This window comes from Passer domesticus, unplaced genomic scaffold, assembly GCF_036417665.1.
Source record: "Passer domesticus isolate bPasDom1 unplaced genomic scaffold, bPasDom1.hap1 HAP1_SCAFFOLD_104, whole genome shotgun sequence".
Lineage (NCBI taxonomy): Eukaryota > Metazoa > Chordata > Aves > Passeriformes > Passeridae > Passer > Passer domesticus.
In genome coordinates, this window is record NW_026989905.1 from 158,992 (window position 1) to 175,093 (window position 16,102).

The 16,102-nt window shown below is 51.3% G+C and overlaps 1 protein-coding gene across 12 annotated transcripts; it reads right to left on the reverse strand.

The window, feature by feature from the left end:
- Window positions 1-1,336: 1,336 nt before the first annotated feature.
- Window positions 1,337-15,851, reverse strand: LOC135291701 (mucin-4-like). 12 transcript variants are annotated; one of them, XM_064405962.1, is made up of 18 exons: window positions 11,593-11,622; window positions 10,929-10,986; window positions 8,981-9,052; window positions 8,709-8,780; window positions 8,520-8,621; window positions 7,971-8,078; window positions 7,245-7,316; window positions 7,085-7,156; window positions 6,896-6,997; window positions 6,350-6,466; window positions 5,960-6,031; window positions 5,800-5,871; window positions 5,056-5,163; window positions 3,907-3,963; window positions 3,634-3,705; window positions 3,448-3,546; window positions 2,096-2,261; window positions 1,337-1,573 (listed from the first exon to the last, which is right to left on the reverse strand). In XM_064405962.1, the coding sequence occupies exons 5-18, from the start codon at window positions 8,557-8,559 to the stop codon at window positions 1,372-1,374; spliced, it is 1,359 nt and encodes a 452-aa protein (XP_064262032.1). In that variant the 5' UTR covers window positions 8,560-8,621; window positions 8,709-8,780; window positions 8,981-9,052; window positions 10,929-10,986; window positions 11,593-11,622; the 3' UTR covers window positions 1,337-1,371. The 12 variants fall into 12 exon arrangements, with proteins under 12 accessions (XP_064262032.1, XP_064262023.1, XP_064262026.1 ...); XM_064405953.1 differs by lacking the exons at window positions 10,929-10,986; window positions 11,593-11,622 and adding an exon at window positions 15,611-15,851; XM_064405956.1 differs by lacking the exons at window positions 10,929-10,986; window positions 11,593-11,622 and adding an exon at window positions 11,639-11,895.
- Between the last annotated feature and the right edge of the window lie 251 nt (window positions 15,852-16,102).

The following is a 16,102-nucleotide window of genomic DNA, read 5'->3' on the forward strand; positions in this document are numbered from 1 at the left end:
CCCTGGCAGAAACCAATTCCCTTCTGGGCATGGGGAAGACGTGTTGTGGTGCCGGCTGCATCTGTGGGAGCGATGGGGAGCTTGAGCCCGTGCTGTGCTGCACTGCTGAGCTGGCAGCACGGTGGATACGGGCAGGACGTTCTCTGTTTCCCCCAGAGCTGGGGCCTGCAGGCACCTTGCCGGCCCTTGGCACAGGCTGTGCCAGCCAACAAAGCCCAGCAGGCCAGGAGGAGAGCCCGGGGGCAGCGCAGCTGCTTGGGCAGCGGCTGCTGCCAGGGACACGGGCCAAAGCCATCCCTGAGCAGCCACTGCCACCCCTGGCCCTCCCTGCCCCGTGACAGCTCCCCCAGCCCCAGGGGACAGGCTCAGGCCCACTAAGGACACACTGGAGCCTTGCTCTCCCTCTCTGTCCTTTCCCCACCATGGGCACCCCATGCAGTCACTCCCCAGGTTTCAGGATGTGTCCCCCATGGAAGGACCCCAGCAGGACTGCTCAGAACCTGAGTGCCCTGAGCCTGCTTGGGATAATTCCCCTGAGCTGTGCTGGTCTTGTCTGGGCTGTGTAAGACTAAACATTAAGAATTAAAGGCAATTTTACTTTTATTGCCCAAGTGTCAGAAGATTCTAGGTTTCCTTAACTGTAAAACTACTTTGTCAAATGCAGAACTGTTGGAGGAAAGGGGAACAAATATCTGCTGTCCGTATTCTATGAAAAACTCTTCTCAATGCTACAAAGGAAAAATATATCTAAATGTTTTAAAATGAAAGACAAAGATAACATGAGGGTGCTGTTGGTCTGATGAGCCCCATGCCCAGCTGCTGCCTGCCCATGCCTGGCTGTGCCCAGACGAGCAGCTCCGCCAGTGCTGGTGGTAGCACACAGACACCTGAGCTGAAGCTGGACTCAAGCCTGTGATACATGAATAATGCGACAGTTGACTCTCACAATTAAAGGATAAATATCATGCATATATGTTAAGAGAAGTTTTATATATATATATAGATATGTTTTACCCCCTGTTGTGTTGTTATCTTGGGATTACCTGAGTTTGAGACATTTAAGAGGGTCACCTTGCTACGACAGCAGCACCTGACCTCCAATCGAGATGTAAGGAAGTAAACTCCAGCACTGGACATCAAAGAAGGAGTCGATAGACAGAACTTTAAGAAGGGCAAAAGAGTTAAAAGGTGAGACCTCCATTGCATGCATGAGAATGTGGTGGGAAAAATCCTCTACTCCCGGCACAGTAACATTGTCTTTATTCAGTGTCCTGTTATATTTCTAATAACGTTTTTAATAAACATCTAAAATTTTTACAAGTAAATATAACTTTTCGAATAATCCATTCCCTGGCTAGAGGGCTGCACCTCCTATCCTGGATGGGCAGCTAGGTCATTCCCTTCAGGGAGAGACGGATCTGTTCTAGGCAGTGGTTGTAGCATACTTCCAGCTACAAGCTGGTAATACACCTGTGGTAAGGACAACGGACACTGGCACGGAGATGCATGATGACAGGCCAAGTTCTCCATGACTGAGGTATTAGGCTGGTCTTGTGAAGTGGGAGAGGTGCTCCTGTGGAGAGAGGAGGTGGCTGAGGCCCCAGCTGACAGTGGCACAAAGGGACCCTCGTGCACAGCAGGGCCCAGAGCTGGCAAGGCTCCCCAGCACGGCTGGAGCTGCTGGCACAGCTGGGCCCAGCTGGACAGCTGCCCCTCAAGGCCCCGGCCAGCAGGGCACGGCTCTGGGCAGGGTCCCTGGCCAGGAGCGGGCCCCAGAGCGCCTCTGCCTTTCAAGGGCAATCTCGGCCCTGCTCTTTCTCCTCCCCACCTCCCTCTGCCTCTGCCCTGTGCCCCTGGGGCTGCTCTTGGCCAGCCAGACTCAGTGGGAGCCAGCTCTGGCTGCAGCCTCAGCGGGGCCCCCAGGACAAGGCCCAGCAATTGAGAGGCCAATGGAAGCACTGGGCAGCAGCAGAACCCTCAGGAGAGTTATTTGGACAATCATGGACTGGCCACTGCAGCCTCAATGGGAATGTTCCCCGACCATGTTAGACTTTCAAAAGAAACTGTTTGAGGGGGAGAGCAACAAAACACTCACTGTTTTCTGTTCCAGGAATACCCGATTCCAAAGCAGCACAACATGAAGACAAGCTCCAAAGAAAGCACGCCTGCCAGTAACCCTAGCCAGCAGCCTCTTCCCTGACAGAAACCCCTTCCGAGGCCATCCTGGGCATTGGGAACAGGTCTTGTGATGCCGGCTGCATCTGTGGGAGCGATGGGGAGCGTGAGCCCGTGCTGTGCTGCACTGCTGAGCTGGCAGCACGGTGAATACGGGCAGGACGTTCTCTGTTTCCCCCAGAGCTGGGGCCTGCAGGCACCTTGCCGGCCCTTGGCACAGGCTGTGCCAGCCAACAAAGCCCAGCAGGCCGGGAGGAGAGCCCGGGGGCAGCGCAGCTGCTTGGGCAGCGGCTGCTGCCAGGGACACGGGCCAAAGCCATCCCTGAGCAGCCACTGCCAGCCCTGGCCCTCCCTGCCCCGTGACAGCTCCCCCAGCCCCAGGGGACAGGCTCAGGCCCTGTCAGGACCCAGCGCAGCCCCTGCCCAGTCGGGAGCCAGGGCTGGCTCTGGCCCTGGGCTGGCGGCAGGGCTCCCGCTCGGGGCTGCTCCTGTGCCTTGGGCCTCTGGGCACTCAGGGCCAGCTCCGCAGCAGCTGCAGCGCCAGGGACGTTGCTGCACCAGTCCCGTTTCCCCGGGGCTCTGAACAAGCTCCAGAGGCCTGGAAGCCGAGGCGCCTCCAGCTTTGGCTGCTGCCGGGCCGGGCAAGGGCAGGCCCTGGGGGAAGAGCTGCTGCCACACAGCCCCGGCCAGGGCTGAGCCCGGCACAGCAATTACCTCCTGTGCCTGTGCCCCTGTCTGCCATCGCCTTCCTTCCTGCTGCAGGGGCTGCCAATGAGCCACTGCTTCTCCCTGAGTGTTCCTCCTCCTGAACAGCCTTTTGGTCCATCAATTGAAAAAGGAAAAAAGGGACAACTGGATCAAATGCAAATATTCCCCACTGGGGAGGTGGCACCTTCATGAGGCAATGCTTGTCTAAGTCACAGGTAAAGATCAGGAAAAAGCCCAGGTAACTGGGGCTGGGCCAGTGCACTCCCTTGTGCAAACAGCTGCACCTCCTGATCTTCTCAGAGACTGGGAAATGGCAGGGGATCTCAGGCCCACAGTACAGTTGGGGCACCCTTTCAGCTAATGCCAAATTCCATCCTGCAGAGGCTGGGGAGGAATTGCAGCAAGGCCAGGCTGGGAAACAGCCCTGCAGGGCGTGAAAGCAGCAGCGGGGCAGCGAGGCTGCCATGGATCCCTTCCTGCTGCGCCGGGCACGGCGTGTCCAGATGTGCAGCCAAAGCCCCCGGCTGCTGAGTCCCAGGGGGAGCATGAGGGAAATGCACCCACCTTGTCCTCGGGGTGCTTGCTTCTGTGTTTGTCTCAGGAATTCATCTGCCTCATGAGATGTTTTGGCTGCAGTATCTTGGGTCTTTCCTTTTGGAGGACCTTAAGAGAAAGTAGTTCCATTTCCCAGGAATGGATCCCACAAAAGCAGGGCTCAGCCTGTGAGGTCAGAAGCGACACACTACTCACCCCTGCCATGGGAGCTGGGTTGGGGCCAAGCATCCAGCCCTGGAGCCTGAGAAGTCCTCCCTGCAGACACACCTGTAACTCAACAGCCACAGAAGCTTCTGCCATCTCTGCTGATCTGCACGGGCACCACTGAGCCGCAGCAGCGGTGAGGGGATCGTGCAGGGCGAGGGCACACACGTGCATGGTTCTGTGCTGGCACCTGCAGCAATGCCCCCCTGGCCCAGCTTTGGGCTCTGAGCTGGCAGCTCTCCCAGGGGAAAGGCCTTGACCTACCCTCAGCATCTCCCAGAGCCTCAGTCCTGGATGTGGGGTCTTCACCGGCAGGTTCAGCTGCAAAGAAAGGCAGGACAGAAGAGCTCCTGTGGCACTGCAGGAGATCCTCAGACTGCCCACAAGGCTCAGCCCCGGGGCACAGCCCTGGGCCCGGCCCCTTCCCTCTCTGCTCCTCTCTGTGGCTGCACAGAGCACACGGAAGGACACACTGGCACAGCACACGGGAGGAGGATTGAAAGATCAATGCTCCTTCCTCCCACTGACAGCGATCCTGTGGGATTCCTCAGGCCTCCAGAAGGGAGCAGGGAAAGATTCTCAGAATCCTTCAGCCCTTACATAATGTTAAGGGAAATGGTTTATAAATGGGCTTTTGTTGCATTGATCCTGATTATTCACTCAGGAAAGGCAGAATGAAAACTTGCTTCCAGCATCCTCCAGGAACTTCAAACCATCCTTCATCAGGACTTCCTGAAAACCCATGTCACGATTCCAGTCTAAAAGGGAGCAGAGATCAGAACCATATCTGTGGCATGCTGGGAACCCCTAATGCTACAGGCAAAAGGGCACTGCAAGGGGGTCGGGTAAGGTTATGGGACCCAGATGGGAATGGACATGGCCAAACCTGCCCAGGGGCCTGGGGAGCTCTGGGCTGGCTCCTGATCACTCTCCACACTCTTTCCCTGCCCTCAGCAACATCCCTGGGAGGGGTGGCTGGAGTAACCCAGGGCCCTGGGGCTCTCTCCCTCAAACTCACAGAAAATCCTCCCTAAAGCCCTGGGGTAATTGCAGCAGGCAGTGCCACAGCTATCCATCCCTCCCTCCTACACTCCCTCCTCCCCTCCTTCTGCTGGGACAGCTCCCAGATCCCAAGGGCAAACAGCCAGGCCCTCTCAGGACACACTGCAGCCTTGCTCTCCCCCTCTGTTCTTTCCCCACCATGGGCACCCCATGCAGTCACTGCCAGGTTTCAGGACATGTCTCCCATGGAGGGACCCCAGCAGGACTGCTCAGGACCCGAGTGCCCTGAGCCTGCTCGGGATAATTCCCCTGGGCTGTGCTGCTCTAGTCCAGGCTGTGCCTGCACTGCCAAGCAGCAGAGAGGGCAGCTCAAGCCTCAGCAGGGCTCAGGCCCAGAGGCACAGCAATTACCTCCTGTGTCTGTGCCTGGCATGGCCTCTCTTCCTGCAGTAGAGGCTGCCACGGAACCACTGCTTCCTCTGGGGAGTGCTTCCATCTGCACAGGCTCTCCTTTCATTTCTGGAAAATGGAAAAGAGACAGCTGGATAAGATGGAAACATTCCTCACTGGGAATGGGGAAGGTGAGGCATCACTTGTGAAAGGAATGGATAAGGATCAGAAAACACCCAGGATATTGGGACAACCCAAGACTGCTTCCTTCCCCAAACAGCCCCAACATCTGATCTGCCTGGACAGAAGGAATTTGCAGGGGATCTGAGGGTGGGCATGGACTGTGGTGCAATTGGGGCTGCCTGTCAGCTGATGCCAAATGCCTTCCTGCAGAGGCTGGGCAGAAGCTGCAGCCAGGCCAGGCTGGGAAACAGCCCTGCAGGGCGTGAAAGCAGCAGCGGGGCAGCGAGTCTGCCATGGATCCCTTCCAGCTGTGCCGGGCACGGCGTGTCCAGATGTGCAGCCAAAGCCCCTGGCTCCTGTGTGCCAGGGGAAGCATGAGGGAAATGCACCCACCTTGCCTCCTCTGCAGACATTCCTTCAGCATTTGCCACATGATTTCTAATGGGTCCTGGAATTTCTTGCCTGCCATGTCTTTGGTCTCTCATGTCAGAGGACCTTAAGAGAAAGTAGTTCCATTTCCCAGGAATGGACCCCACAAAAGCAGGGCTCAGCCTGAGGGGTCAGCAGGGACACACTACTCACCCCTGCCATGGGAGCTGGCCTTTTGTGCAGTATCAAAGGTAGGAGTTGGTGAGGTCGTCCCTGCAGACACGCCTGTAACACAACAGCCACAGAAGCTTCTGTCACCTGGTTCTTACCAGTCAGTCAAACATTACGCCTTGGTGGGACAGTTAGAACATACCTGCTGAATGCTTGGAGGGCATCACAACTTCAGAGTGCCAGGCTAATGGAGGAACTGTCCCAGCATCCCAGTCTGGAAGCAAACCAAGATGAGAACTGTTTCCATTGTGTGCCAGGGCTGGCTCTGGCCCTGGCTGACGGCAGGGCTCCCGCTCGGGGCTGCTCCTGTGCCTTGGGCCTCTGGGCACTCAGGGCCAGCTCCACAGCAGCTGCAGCACGAGGGACGTTGCTGCACCAGTCCCGTTTCCCCGGGGCTCTGAACCAGCTCCAGAGGCCTGGAAGCCCAGGCGCCTCCGGCTTTGGCTGCTGCCGGGCTGGGCAAGGGCAGGCCCTGGGGGAAGAGCTGCTGCTACACAGCCCCAGCCAGGGCTGAGCCCAGCACAGCAATTACCTGCTGTGCCTGTGCCCGTGTCTGGCTTTGCCTTCCTTCCTGCAGCAGGGGCTGGCACCGAAGATGGAGTGCTTCCTTCAAGAAATGCCACCTTCCACTGAAGCACTATGCCCATCTCTTGACAAAAGAAGGGAGACAGCTACATCAGATGGAGCTGTTCCCCACTTGGGTGGTGGCATCAGAGGTAATATTTGTGAAATTTATGGACCAGGAAAAAGGCCAGGTTATGGTGGCATGATGAGAGCACTTCCACCTCCAAACAGCCACCCTTTTCCTAATCTGGAGGGCTGGATATAGTGGGGGATCTCAGGGTGTGTTACAGTTTGGACTGCCTGACAGCTGATGCCAAATGCCTTCCGGCAGAGGCTGGGCTGTAGCTGCAGCCAGGCCAGGCTGGGAAACAGCCCTGCAGGGCGTGAAAGCAGCAGCGGGGCAGCGAGACTGCCATGGATCCCTTCCCACTGTGCCAGGCACGGCGTGTCCAGATGCGCAGCCAAAGCCCCCGGCTGCTGAGTCCCAGGGGAAGCATGAGGGAAATGCACCCACCTTGCCTTGTCTGCAGGGGTTCCTTCAGCTCTTGCCTCATCTGTTTGGATGGTTGCAGGGACATCTTATCTGTTCTATCTTGGATTTTCCCTGTTGGAGTACCTTAGAGAAAAATATTTCCATTTCCTAGGAATGGATCCCACAAAAGCAAGGCTCAGCCTTTGAGGTCAGCAGGGACACACTACTCACCCCTGTGATGGGAGCTGGGCTTGAGTGCAGCATCCAAGGTAGGAGCTGGAGAAGTCCTCCCTGTAGACACATCTGTAACACAACAGCCACAACAGCTTCTGTCACCTGGTTCCTGCCCGCTTGTCTACAATTCTTCCTTGGTGGCACACTGAGAACATACCTGCAGGAGGCTCCAAGGGCTTCAAAACTTTCTTCCTCCAAGCTGATGGAGAAGCCTTCCCAGCACCCTCATCTAGAACGGAGCACAGATGAGAACACTTTCCAGGGTGTGCTGGGATCCCCTTCTGCCACAGGGAACTGGGCACTGCAAGGGGGTCGGCTAAGGCCGTGGGAGCCGGATGTGAATAGACATGGCCAAAGGTGCACAGGGGCCTGGGGTGCTCTGGGCTGGCTCCTGGTCACTCGCCACACTCTTTCCCTGCCCTCAGCAACATCCCTGGGAGGGGTGGCTGGAGCAGCCCAGGGCCCCCGGGTTCCCTCCCTCAGACACAGAGGAAATCCTCTCTAAAACCCTGGGGAAAACTGCAGCAGGCAGTGCCACAGCTATCCATCCCTCCCTCCTACACTCCCTCCTGCCCTCCTTCTGCTGGGATAGCTCCCAGATCCCAAGGGCAAACAGCCAGGCCCTCTCAGGACACACTGGAGCCTTGCTCTCCCCCTCTGTCCTTTCCCCACCGTGGGCACCCCATGCAGTCACTGCCAGGTTTCAGGACATGTCTCCCAAGGAGGGACCCCAGCAGGACTGCTCAGTACCGAGTGCCCTGAGCCTGCTCGCGATAATTCCCTGGGCTGTGCCGCTCTAGTCCAGGCTGTCCTTGCACTGCCAGGCAGCAACGAGAGCAGCTCATGCCTCAGCCGGGCTCAGGCCGAGAGGCACAGCAATTACCTCCTGTGTCTGTGCCTGGCATCGCCTCCCTTCCTGCAGCAGAGGCTGGCACGGAACCACTGCTTCCTCTGGGAAACGCCGCCTTATGTCCAGCCTCTGCATCCACTTCTGGAGAAAGGAAGAGGGACAGCTGGATCAGGTGGGGCAGTTCCCCACTGCAGAGGTGGCGTCTTCAGGAGGGAATGCTTGTCAAAGACATGGCTAAAATCAGGAAATCCCTATAAACATTTTGGCGAAGGCCAGGGGCCTCCCCTCTCCAAACTGGTGCCCTTTCTATTCTACCCAGCGACTGGAAAATTGCAGGGGATCTCAGGCCTGTGGTGCAATTAGGCGGCCTGACAGCTGATGCCAAATGCCTTCCTGCAGGGGCTGGGCAGAAGCTGCAGCCAGGCCAGGCTGGGAAACAGCCCTGCAGGGCGTGAAAGCAGCAGCGGGGCAGCGAGGCTGCCATGGATCCCTTCCCACTGTGCCAGGCACGGCGTGTCCAGATGTGCAGCCAAAGCCCCCAGATGCTGAGACCCAGGGGAAGCATGAGGGAAATGCACCCACCTTCTCCTGCCTGCTGCATTTCCTTCAGCATTTGCCTCATGTTTTCGGATGCATCATGGGGTTTCTGGTGTCCTGTAGCTTGGTCCTTCCCCCTCGGAGGACCTTAGAGCAACAGAATTCCATTTCCCAGGAATGGATCCTACAAAAGCAAGGCTCAGCCTGTGGGGTCAGCAGGGACACACTACTCACCCCTGCGATGGTTGCCAGGCTTCTGTGTAGGAATCAGCAAAGGAGCTGGAGAAGTCCTCCCTGCAGACACACCTGTAACTCAACAGCCACAGAAGCTTCTGCCATCTCTGCTGATCTGCATGGGCACCACTGAGCCACAGGAGAGGTGAGGGAATCACGCGGGCGAGGGCACACACGTGCATGGTTCTGTGCTGGCACCTGCAGCGCTGCCTCCCTGGCCCAGCTTTGGGCTCTGAGCTGGCAGCTCTCCCAGGGGAAAGGCCTTGACCTACCCTCAGCATCTCCCAGAGCCTCAGTCCTGGACGTGGCTTGGGAAGCTGCACCACCTTCACCAGCAGGTTCAGCTGCAAAGAAAGGCAGGACAGAAGACCTGTAAATCCACCAGCAGAAACACCAGCCAAACCTCACTAAAAAGTCACCACTACTCCTTGAAGTAAAATAGACTGATGCATGTTAATACCTAAGCTTGTAAGCTGTAAATCCCATTGTTATGAGAAGTAAAATATTTTATTTTAAACTGTATTATTCATGAGGTTGTTTTAAGTGAACTGAATATTTAAGGTGTGATATGCAAATTTATTTCAAAAAATAAAATATTTTAATGCTTTTGTTATAACAGAGAAAAGAAATAGAAGTAAAAGCTAATGAAACACTGTAAAGAATATATTAGAACAATAATATGATTCGTGAAAAATCGGAAAAAAATTAAGTATATAAGATACAAACCAGATTTAAGTTCCAAGAAACACTAAAAGTAACATTAAATCAGATAGGATATAACAAAGCCGTTAGATATTTAATAAGGATCAAATTAAAATAAAGGAAAACAGCCAAGTATAGCTGAAAGAAAGAGAAGTGTACAGACTAATTACAACTTTAGAGCTAAAATGTCAAAGAAATAAAATTATAATAATTAGAAATAAGCAGATGCTATCCTAAATTCTGAAAAACAATTTAAAAGGCTCTTATAAATCTTATGAAGTAAATACTGAGAATGAGACAAATGACACCAGTGACTAGATCCCAAGGTGTAAGCTCTGCTACCAAGAAGATACACATCTTGGCCCTTTGGCTGCAACCCAAAGGGGCTTTGAGAGAGCTAGAGTGTTAAAACTGCAGAGGATTATTGTCACTGTATCAGTCATCCAAGCCCAAAAAGAATGAGCCATATGCACACTCCCAAGTTAGTGTAGTACGCTATAATTTTAACAAATTCAGAAGGTGCACTATGAGTAGTAAAAGACACTGGAATAAAGAAAATGTGAAATAGAGCAAAAAGAATAAAATGGCAAAATTTGTAAGCAATATATTAAAACTTTTTGTTCTGGAAGAGCTAGAGAAGAAATAAATCCTGAGAGTAGAATAAAGCAAATTGCTCAAGAATTAGAAAACAAGAACATGAGACAGTTATAAAGACACATTTTAGCAGGCAACATAAGAAAACATGAAAAACTTATTTTACAAATATTACCAGCCTTAAACGACTATGGAGTCAAAATATATCTAAAGTACAATAAGCACATGCATTGATATAAAAAAATATAATTGACAATCCAAAGAAAAGAAATTAAAGATTTAGAAGAATCTACCTTATGAGAAGAGTTGTTAATTTTATACCCTGACTAGTAGTATATAAGTGTAGTTGTTAAGTTTTATAAATACTAAACATTAAATTAGAAAATAAGTAAGCTTTGTCAAAGTGTATCCTAAAAGTACAAATTTAATAAATTAATAGAGAAAGGGAGGGATTCTGATAGATTGTATGCACAAATTCATGCTGAGACTACAGTAATCTCGCCTAATGAAAATCCTAGCACAACAAAGGAGGGTTCAGGGCAATCAACATGCACCAAAATCCTAGCCTGAATATTCGTCCCCAGAAATGCTGATTCCAGAAGATTATTTCTCTGACCAAACCTCAGCAATGTGCATTCGATTTGCATCATCTATAAGATAAATGTGTGCCTCCTAGAATGCATATTGCAGGAGATTTTCCTCTAACAAAGTGAATTTTTTACCAGTTTTGGGGAAACTCTCAGCAAGAGCTGCAGCAAGAAAGGAAAAAATACATGAATATGCAAAAAGGATAAAAACAACCATAAGAAAGCAGAAAAACTGCTGCCCTCCACACCGCTTGGAGCTTGGAAATGGACAAAAAAGACTTTGAGAGAGCTGTCCCTTCGTGATGCACAGGGGAGAGAAATGCCCCACCTGTCTCACCTGACGCTGTCAGCCTGCTTCAGGGCCAATCTGATATTTGCTTCTAGATTTTCTACGACTGAATTTTAATTATGGAATAAATTCTCCGTATTAATCAGAAAAAGCTAATTCATTTAAAACATCCGGGACTCCTGGAACCCTCATCAGGGACCCCAAAATATCCCTTTGTGCCTCTTCAGGTCCAGGCCCAGATGATCCCACAGAAGCAAATGTGCCCTCAGCCCAGGGACGCTCAGCATGGGCTCCCCCATCCCCTCGGGGGCCCCACCGCTGGGCACAGCAGCCCCTGCCTGGCTCCTGCCTGCCCACACCGTGGCCATCCACGGCTGCTCCTGGACATGGAGCTCAGCCACTGCTGCTGCCGGGTGGGCTTTGCTGGTGCTACCACCAGGACAATCTGGTCACAGCTGCATCTCTCTACTGCAACAGAAGAGCTGATTTGGGAAGTGCTGTGTTGCCCCATTTCTTCAGCCCCACTAGCTGCCCACACCCACAGTGGCACTGGGCTGCCCCCAGAAAACTGTCGAATCTGGGCTGTGGCTGCAGGGCACAGCTGCTCTACAGCACAGGTGGACTGCCTTGGGGGTAGGACTGCCCTGAGGGTAGGGACAAGGAACAGGGTGAGGTCTGCTCTATGTTTTCCTAAGGTGATTACTCTACAGACCATCAGGGGCAGGCCAACACTGCATTAAAGGCATACACCAACTTACAAACTTGGCAGGGTCCCAGGGCAGGATCCAATCTTTAGCCAATTGGGAGAAACTGAGGGTGGAACACCAGGCGGGGAATACAAGGTTTAAACCAATTGGGGATTACAGGGGAGGGGAAGAACTTAAACAAACCAATGGGATTCCGAAGGATACAAAATTGATAGGGAAGTTTCTAGAGCAAGGGGCAGGCTTGGAGAGGGACTGACATGCAATGGGAGGAGGAACAGTGAACAAAAGGGCAGGTCTTTGGGGAGATGGACAAGTGGGGCAAAACCAACATCACAGAGGGGAAAGGAGCAACCCATTGCTAATAAAATATGCTATAACAATAGAAAATAAGGGGAGGGGTATAAAACTGACTGCTAGGACTGAATTACAGTCAAAAATTTTGTTATATTTCTCCAATTACTGTATCATGAAAGAAAACCAAGCAAATTAAATGTTGCAGCAATTTTAATGAAGTAGCTGAAAAGTATATGAAATTGAATCCACTCAAAATATTGACAATATAATTTGGTTATGATAAGGGATAATTTGGTTCTTATAATAGCGCATAAGGAAAAATAACCGTGCGGGGTACACGGGGGGTACGGAGGGCAGGGCTTGACCCCTGTCCCCTCACATACAAATTGCCAAGCCTAAAATTCTCCTTTTTACACTGTACATCATCACCATCTCTTCCCATTTTCAATTTGTCACACTTGTATCTCCACCTTCATTATCACTTTTACCACGCATGCTCCACCATTTTTTAGGTGGTTGCACTGTTCTTTGGGGTCATCTCTGATGAAGGCCTCTCCTCTTCCTCGATGTCCTTTGATTCACCTTTTGGATTACACATGCGCACCAAGCTGGTATAATGTAAGCCAAAGCTAATATCATACAAGCCAATACTATGTTCTAGCATCAAAGCAATAAATCTCCTATAATTAACATTTTCCTGGATGTCCAACCAAACTTTCCTCTCTTCTAACTAAATTCAGTAATACTTATCTCTTGCTTCTTCCTGTTCTGAACATCTGCAGGAGAAGGGGGGGAGCCCCTCCTCTCCCTTTCTTCCTTGGCATTACACCTTCTAACGGTTTTACTGTTTCCAAATATTAATTATTATATCAATATTGATTACTTTATAATTTTATCAGCAGGAATCACACCTATTTATTACAACATGAACTGCAATGGAGAAGCTCTGAGTCAAGGCTCGGATGAGCTCTTCAAATAATTTCCTGGCAGAAACAGATAGCCAAACTTGCCCTTATCCCATGCAAACAGAGGGTTCCAAAAATAGCAACACCTTCCGAGGCCCTTCTGGGCATCGGGAACACGTGTTGTGGTGCCGGCTGCATCTGTGGGAGCAATGGGGAGCGTGAGCCCGTGCTGTGCTGCACTGCTGAGCTGGCAGCACGGTGGATACGGGCAGGACGTTCTCTGTTTCCCCCAGAGCTGGGGCCTGCAGGCACCTTGCCGGCCCTTGGCACAGGCTGTGCCAGCCAACAAAGCCCAGCAGGCCGGGAGGAGAGCCCGGGGGCAGCGCAGCTGCTTGGGCAGTGGCTGCTGCCAGGGACAGGGGCCAAAGCCATCCCTGAGCAGCCACTGCCACCCCTGGCCCTCCCTGCCCCGTCACAGCTCCCCCAGCCCCAGGGGACAGGCTATCAAAAAGTCCACAGCCAGCAAAGAGATTGTCCCAGGAATTGTGTGCTGCTTTTCCTTCCTGCAGTTGGTCCCAGAAACATCCATCAGACTGCTGTAAATGCCCACACATGGTCTGATCAACCCCTATGCTTTTCCAGTCTGCTCTCTGAAATTCTGCAACAAATCCACCAATAAATTCCAGGTTACCTCTGTTTATTGCACACTACAGTTTCCTTCATTTTTTCCGAATAGCTGGAAGTTTCTATATATAGCAATGCCCTTGAGGATCTCTGATTCTTTTCAGTATTTTTTTTTTTCTATTCAGACATATGAAACAGCCTTATTGGTTTTTATTTTGGCAGGTCTGTTTTTTTTCTTTGCATGATGGTTTACTTATTACCTATATGTAAACTTGTTATTATTTATGGTTATTCATTCCCCAAGTAATTATTTTCACAATCTGTCATTCACTTCCTAGTTAATGTTCCATACATGAACAACTTGGACTCTCTTTTTATAGGAATAGAAAGATCTCAGAAAGCTGAATTTTTTATTTTGATGACACTCTTTCTGCCCACTCCCACCTATAACGGTGATTCCTTTTGAAACATATCTGAGGACATGTGGAGTTTTTGGGAAATGCTTAGCTTAACCTGGGTATTGGATTATTATTTTCAGTGCTATAAACCTACATTGCTTCAAGGTTCACACCACGGTCCTGATTTGTGGTTCACTGCATGGATGACTGACTGAATTAAAACAATGTTTGTGAGGCAGCTGAAGAGCTTAGACCTCAGAGATTAAAATTCCTAGGAGGAGGAGGAGAAAGAAGAAAGGATAAAATCCTGATTCAAAGGGTTTTTTCTCACTTCTAGTATGCCAGAAGTATGGTAGACTACACCTGTCTTCGGATGTCATTTAGTTACAGAACAACTCTCTACAGTGCCAGATTCCAGGAGAAATGACTCAACACTTTGCCTCCCAATGCATCAGCTTTAATTCTAGTGAGAGGTAGGCCTTAATTACAGTCCAATTAGAGCAAATCAACAAAGCAGTCTTGCCGTTGTGTGAGTGGCAAGAGGAATTTGCTTGTGAACACATGAATATGTCCCACACAGTAATGAACAAAATTTGCCTTGACTTGGAAGAAAGTAGACAAGGAGCAATGCAGTATTTGGGTTTTATCCAGGGATAAATGTGGCAAGAAGCTGTAACAACTTAACCTGTTTTACAGAACACAAGTACTGATACGGCCAATAATGAACCCACATGAAGGGATCTTCAGGACATTCCTTTATTTCTCTAACCAGGAATGGGCAGCAAAATGCTGGCATTTATCTGAACTGGAAGCCGTGTTGCTCTCCTTTTTCTCCTTGAGCACACTGTTATTTGCAGACTTCACTGCCCAGCCCATCAATCCTCTCGTGGCCAATTGCTAAATGGCACAAGTACCAAAATACAGGTGCCAGCATAATCAGCCCAGCACTAATGCAGCACTGCTTTGATGGTGCACAGGAGCACAGAATGGCTTGGCTTGGAAGGGACATTTAAAGGCCATCTAGTCCCAATGGCCTGCAGTGAGCAGGGACACCTTGAACTAGGTCAGGTTGCTCAGAGCAGGAGTTTGAATGTCTGCAGGGATGGATGTCCAGCTCTCTGGGCAACCTGTGCCAGGTTTTCATAACAAACAGTGTAAAAAATGTGTTTCTTTCATCTAGTCTGAATTTACCATCTTTTAGATTAAAACCATTCCCCCTCGGTTTGGTCACAAAAGACTCTACTAAAAATTCTGTCCCATCTGTTTACAAGCGCTCAGAAGGCCCTGAAAGGCAGCAATCAGGTGTCCCTGGAGTCTTCTCTCTTCCAGGCTGAACACTGTCAGCTCTCCCAGCCTGTCTCCAAAGCAGAAGGGCTCCAGCCCTCAGAGCATTTTGTCCCTCCTCTGGACTAGATCTCACGGGACCATGTCCTTCCTGCCTTGGGGACCCAGAGCAGGATGCAGTACTCTGTCGTGGTAGAGACCGAGACACTACAAAGCAACACACTCCATTTCCAGAAGGCTTCAAACCCTGTTTTTATTCTAGCCTGCATGCTTTTTCTGCATTCTTAAAAAGCTCTTATGTTTACACTTTATTCATTGGTCACGAGAGACAAGCAAAATGCTCAATGGAATAGGCCATTGCAGGTTTCTCTTATTTATCTTTCTTTCTTGGTTTTCATGTCAAAAACATTGGTAGGAAATTATTTCAGGGGTAAACATGGATCTTGTTATCAAACTTCTTGATGGCTCACAGAAATCACTATAAAACCCCTTCCAGAGTACTCCCAGTAGGGTCTCACCTGAGCGGAGGTGGGGAATCACCTCCTTCAACCTGCTGGGCACTCTCCTTTGGATGCACATGGCTGGCTCATGTCCAGCCTCTAATCTGGCTGCAACACCAAGTCCTTCTCAGCAGGGCTGCTCTGCATCTCTTCATGCCCCAACCAGTGAGATCAGCTGAGCTGAGACTGTGTCACAGCCCTTGGGCAGAGCAGCTGGGCAGGATGAGCTCCCTTCCGAAGAAGGCAGATCCAGCTCCAAAAACAATTCCACCCTGGCCTTGAGGTCACAGAAGGCTCTGAGATCACAGAGGCGCCAGAGCCCCGTGGTTGCACAGCAGCACTAGGAGCCAGCAGTCAGTCCTTGAGCACAACTGTTGCGGCTGCAGCAGCGGTGCTGACATTGGCACAGCGGTGTTGGGACAGCAGTGGCAGCAAGAGCTGCGGGACTGGCAGAGGGCAAGGCACCATGGCCCTTGCTCTGCGCCTCTTCCTCCTGCTCCTCCTGGCCGT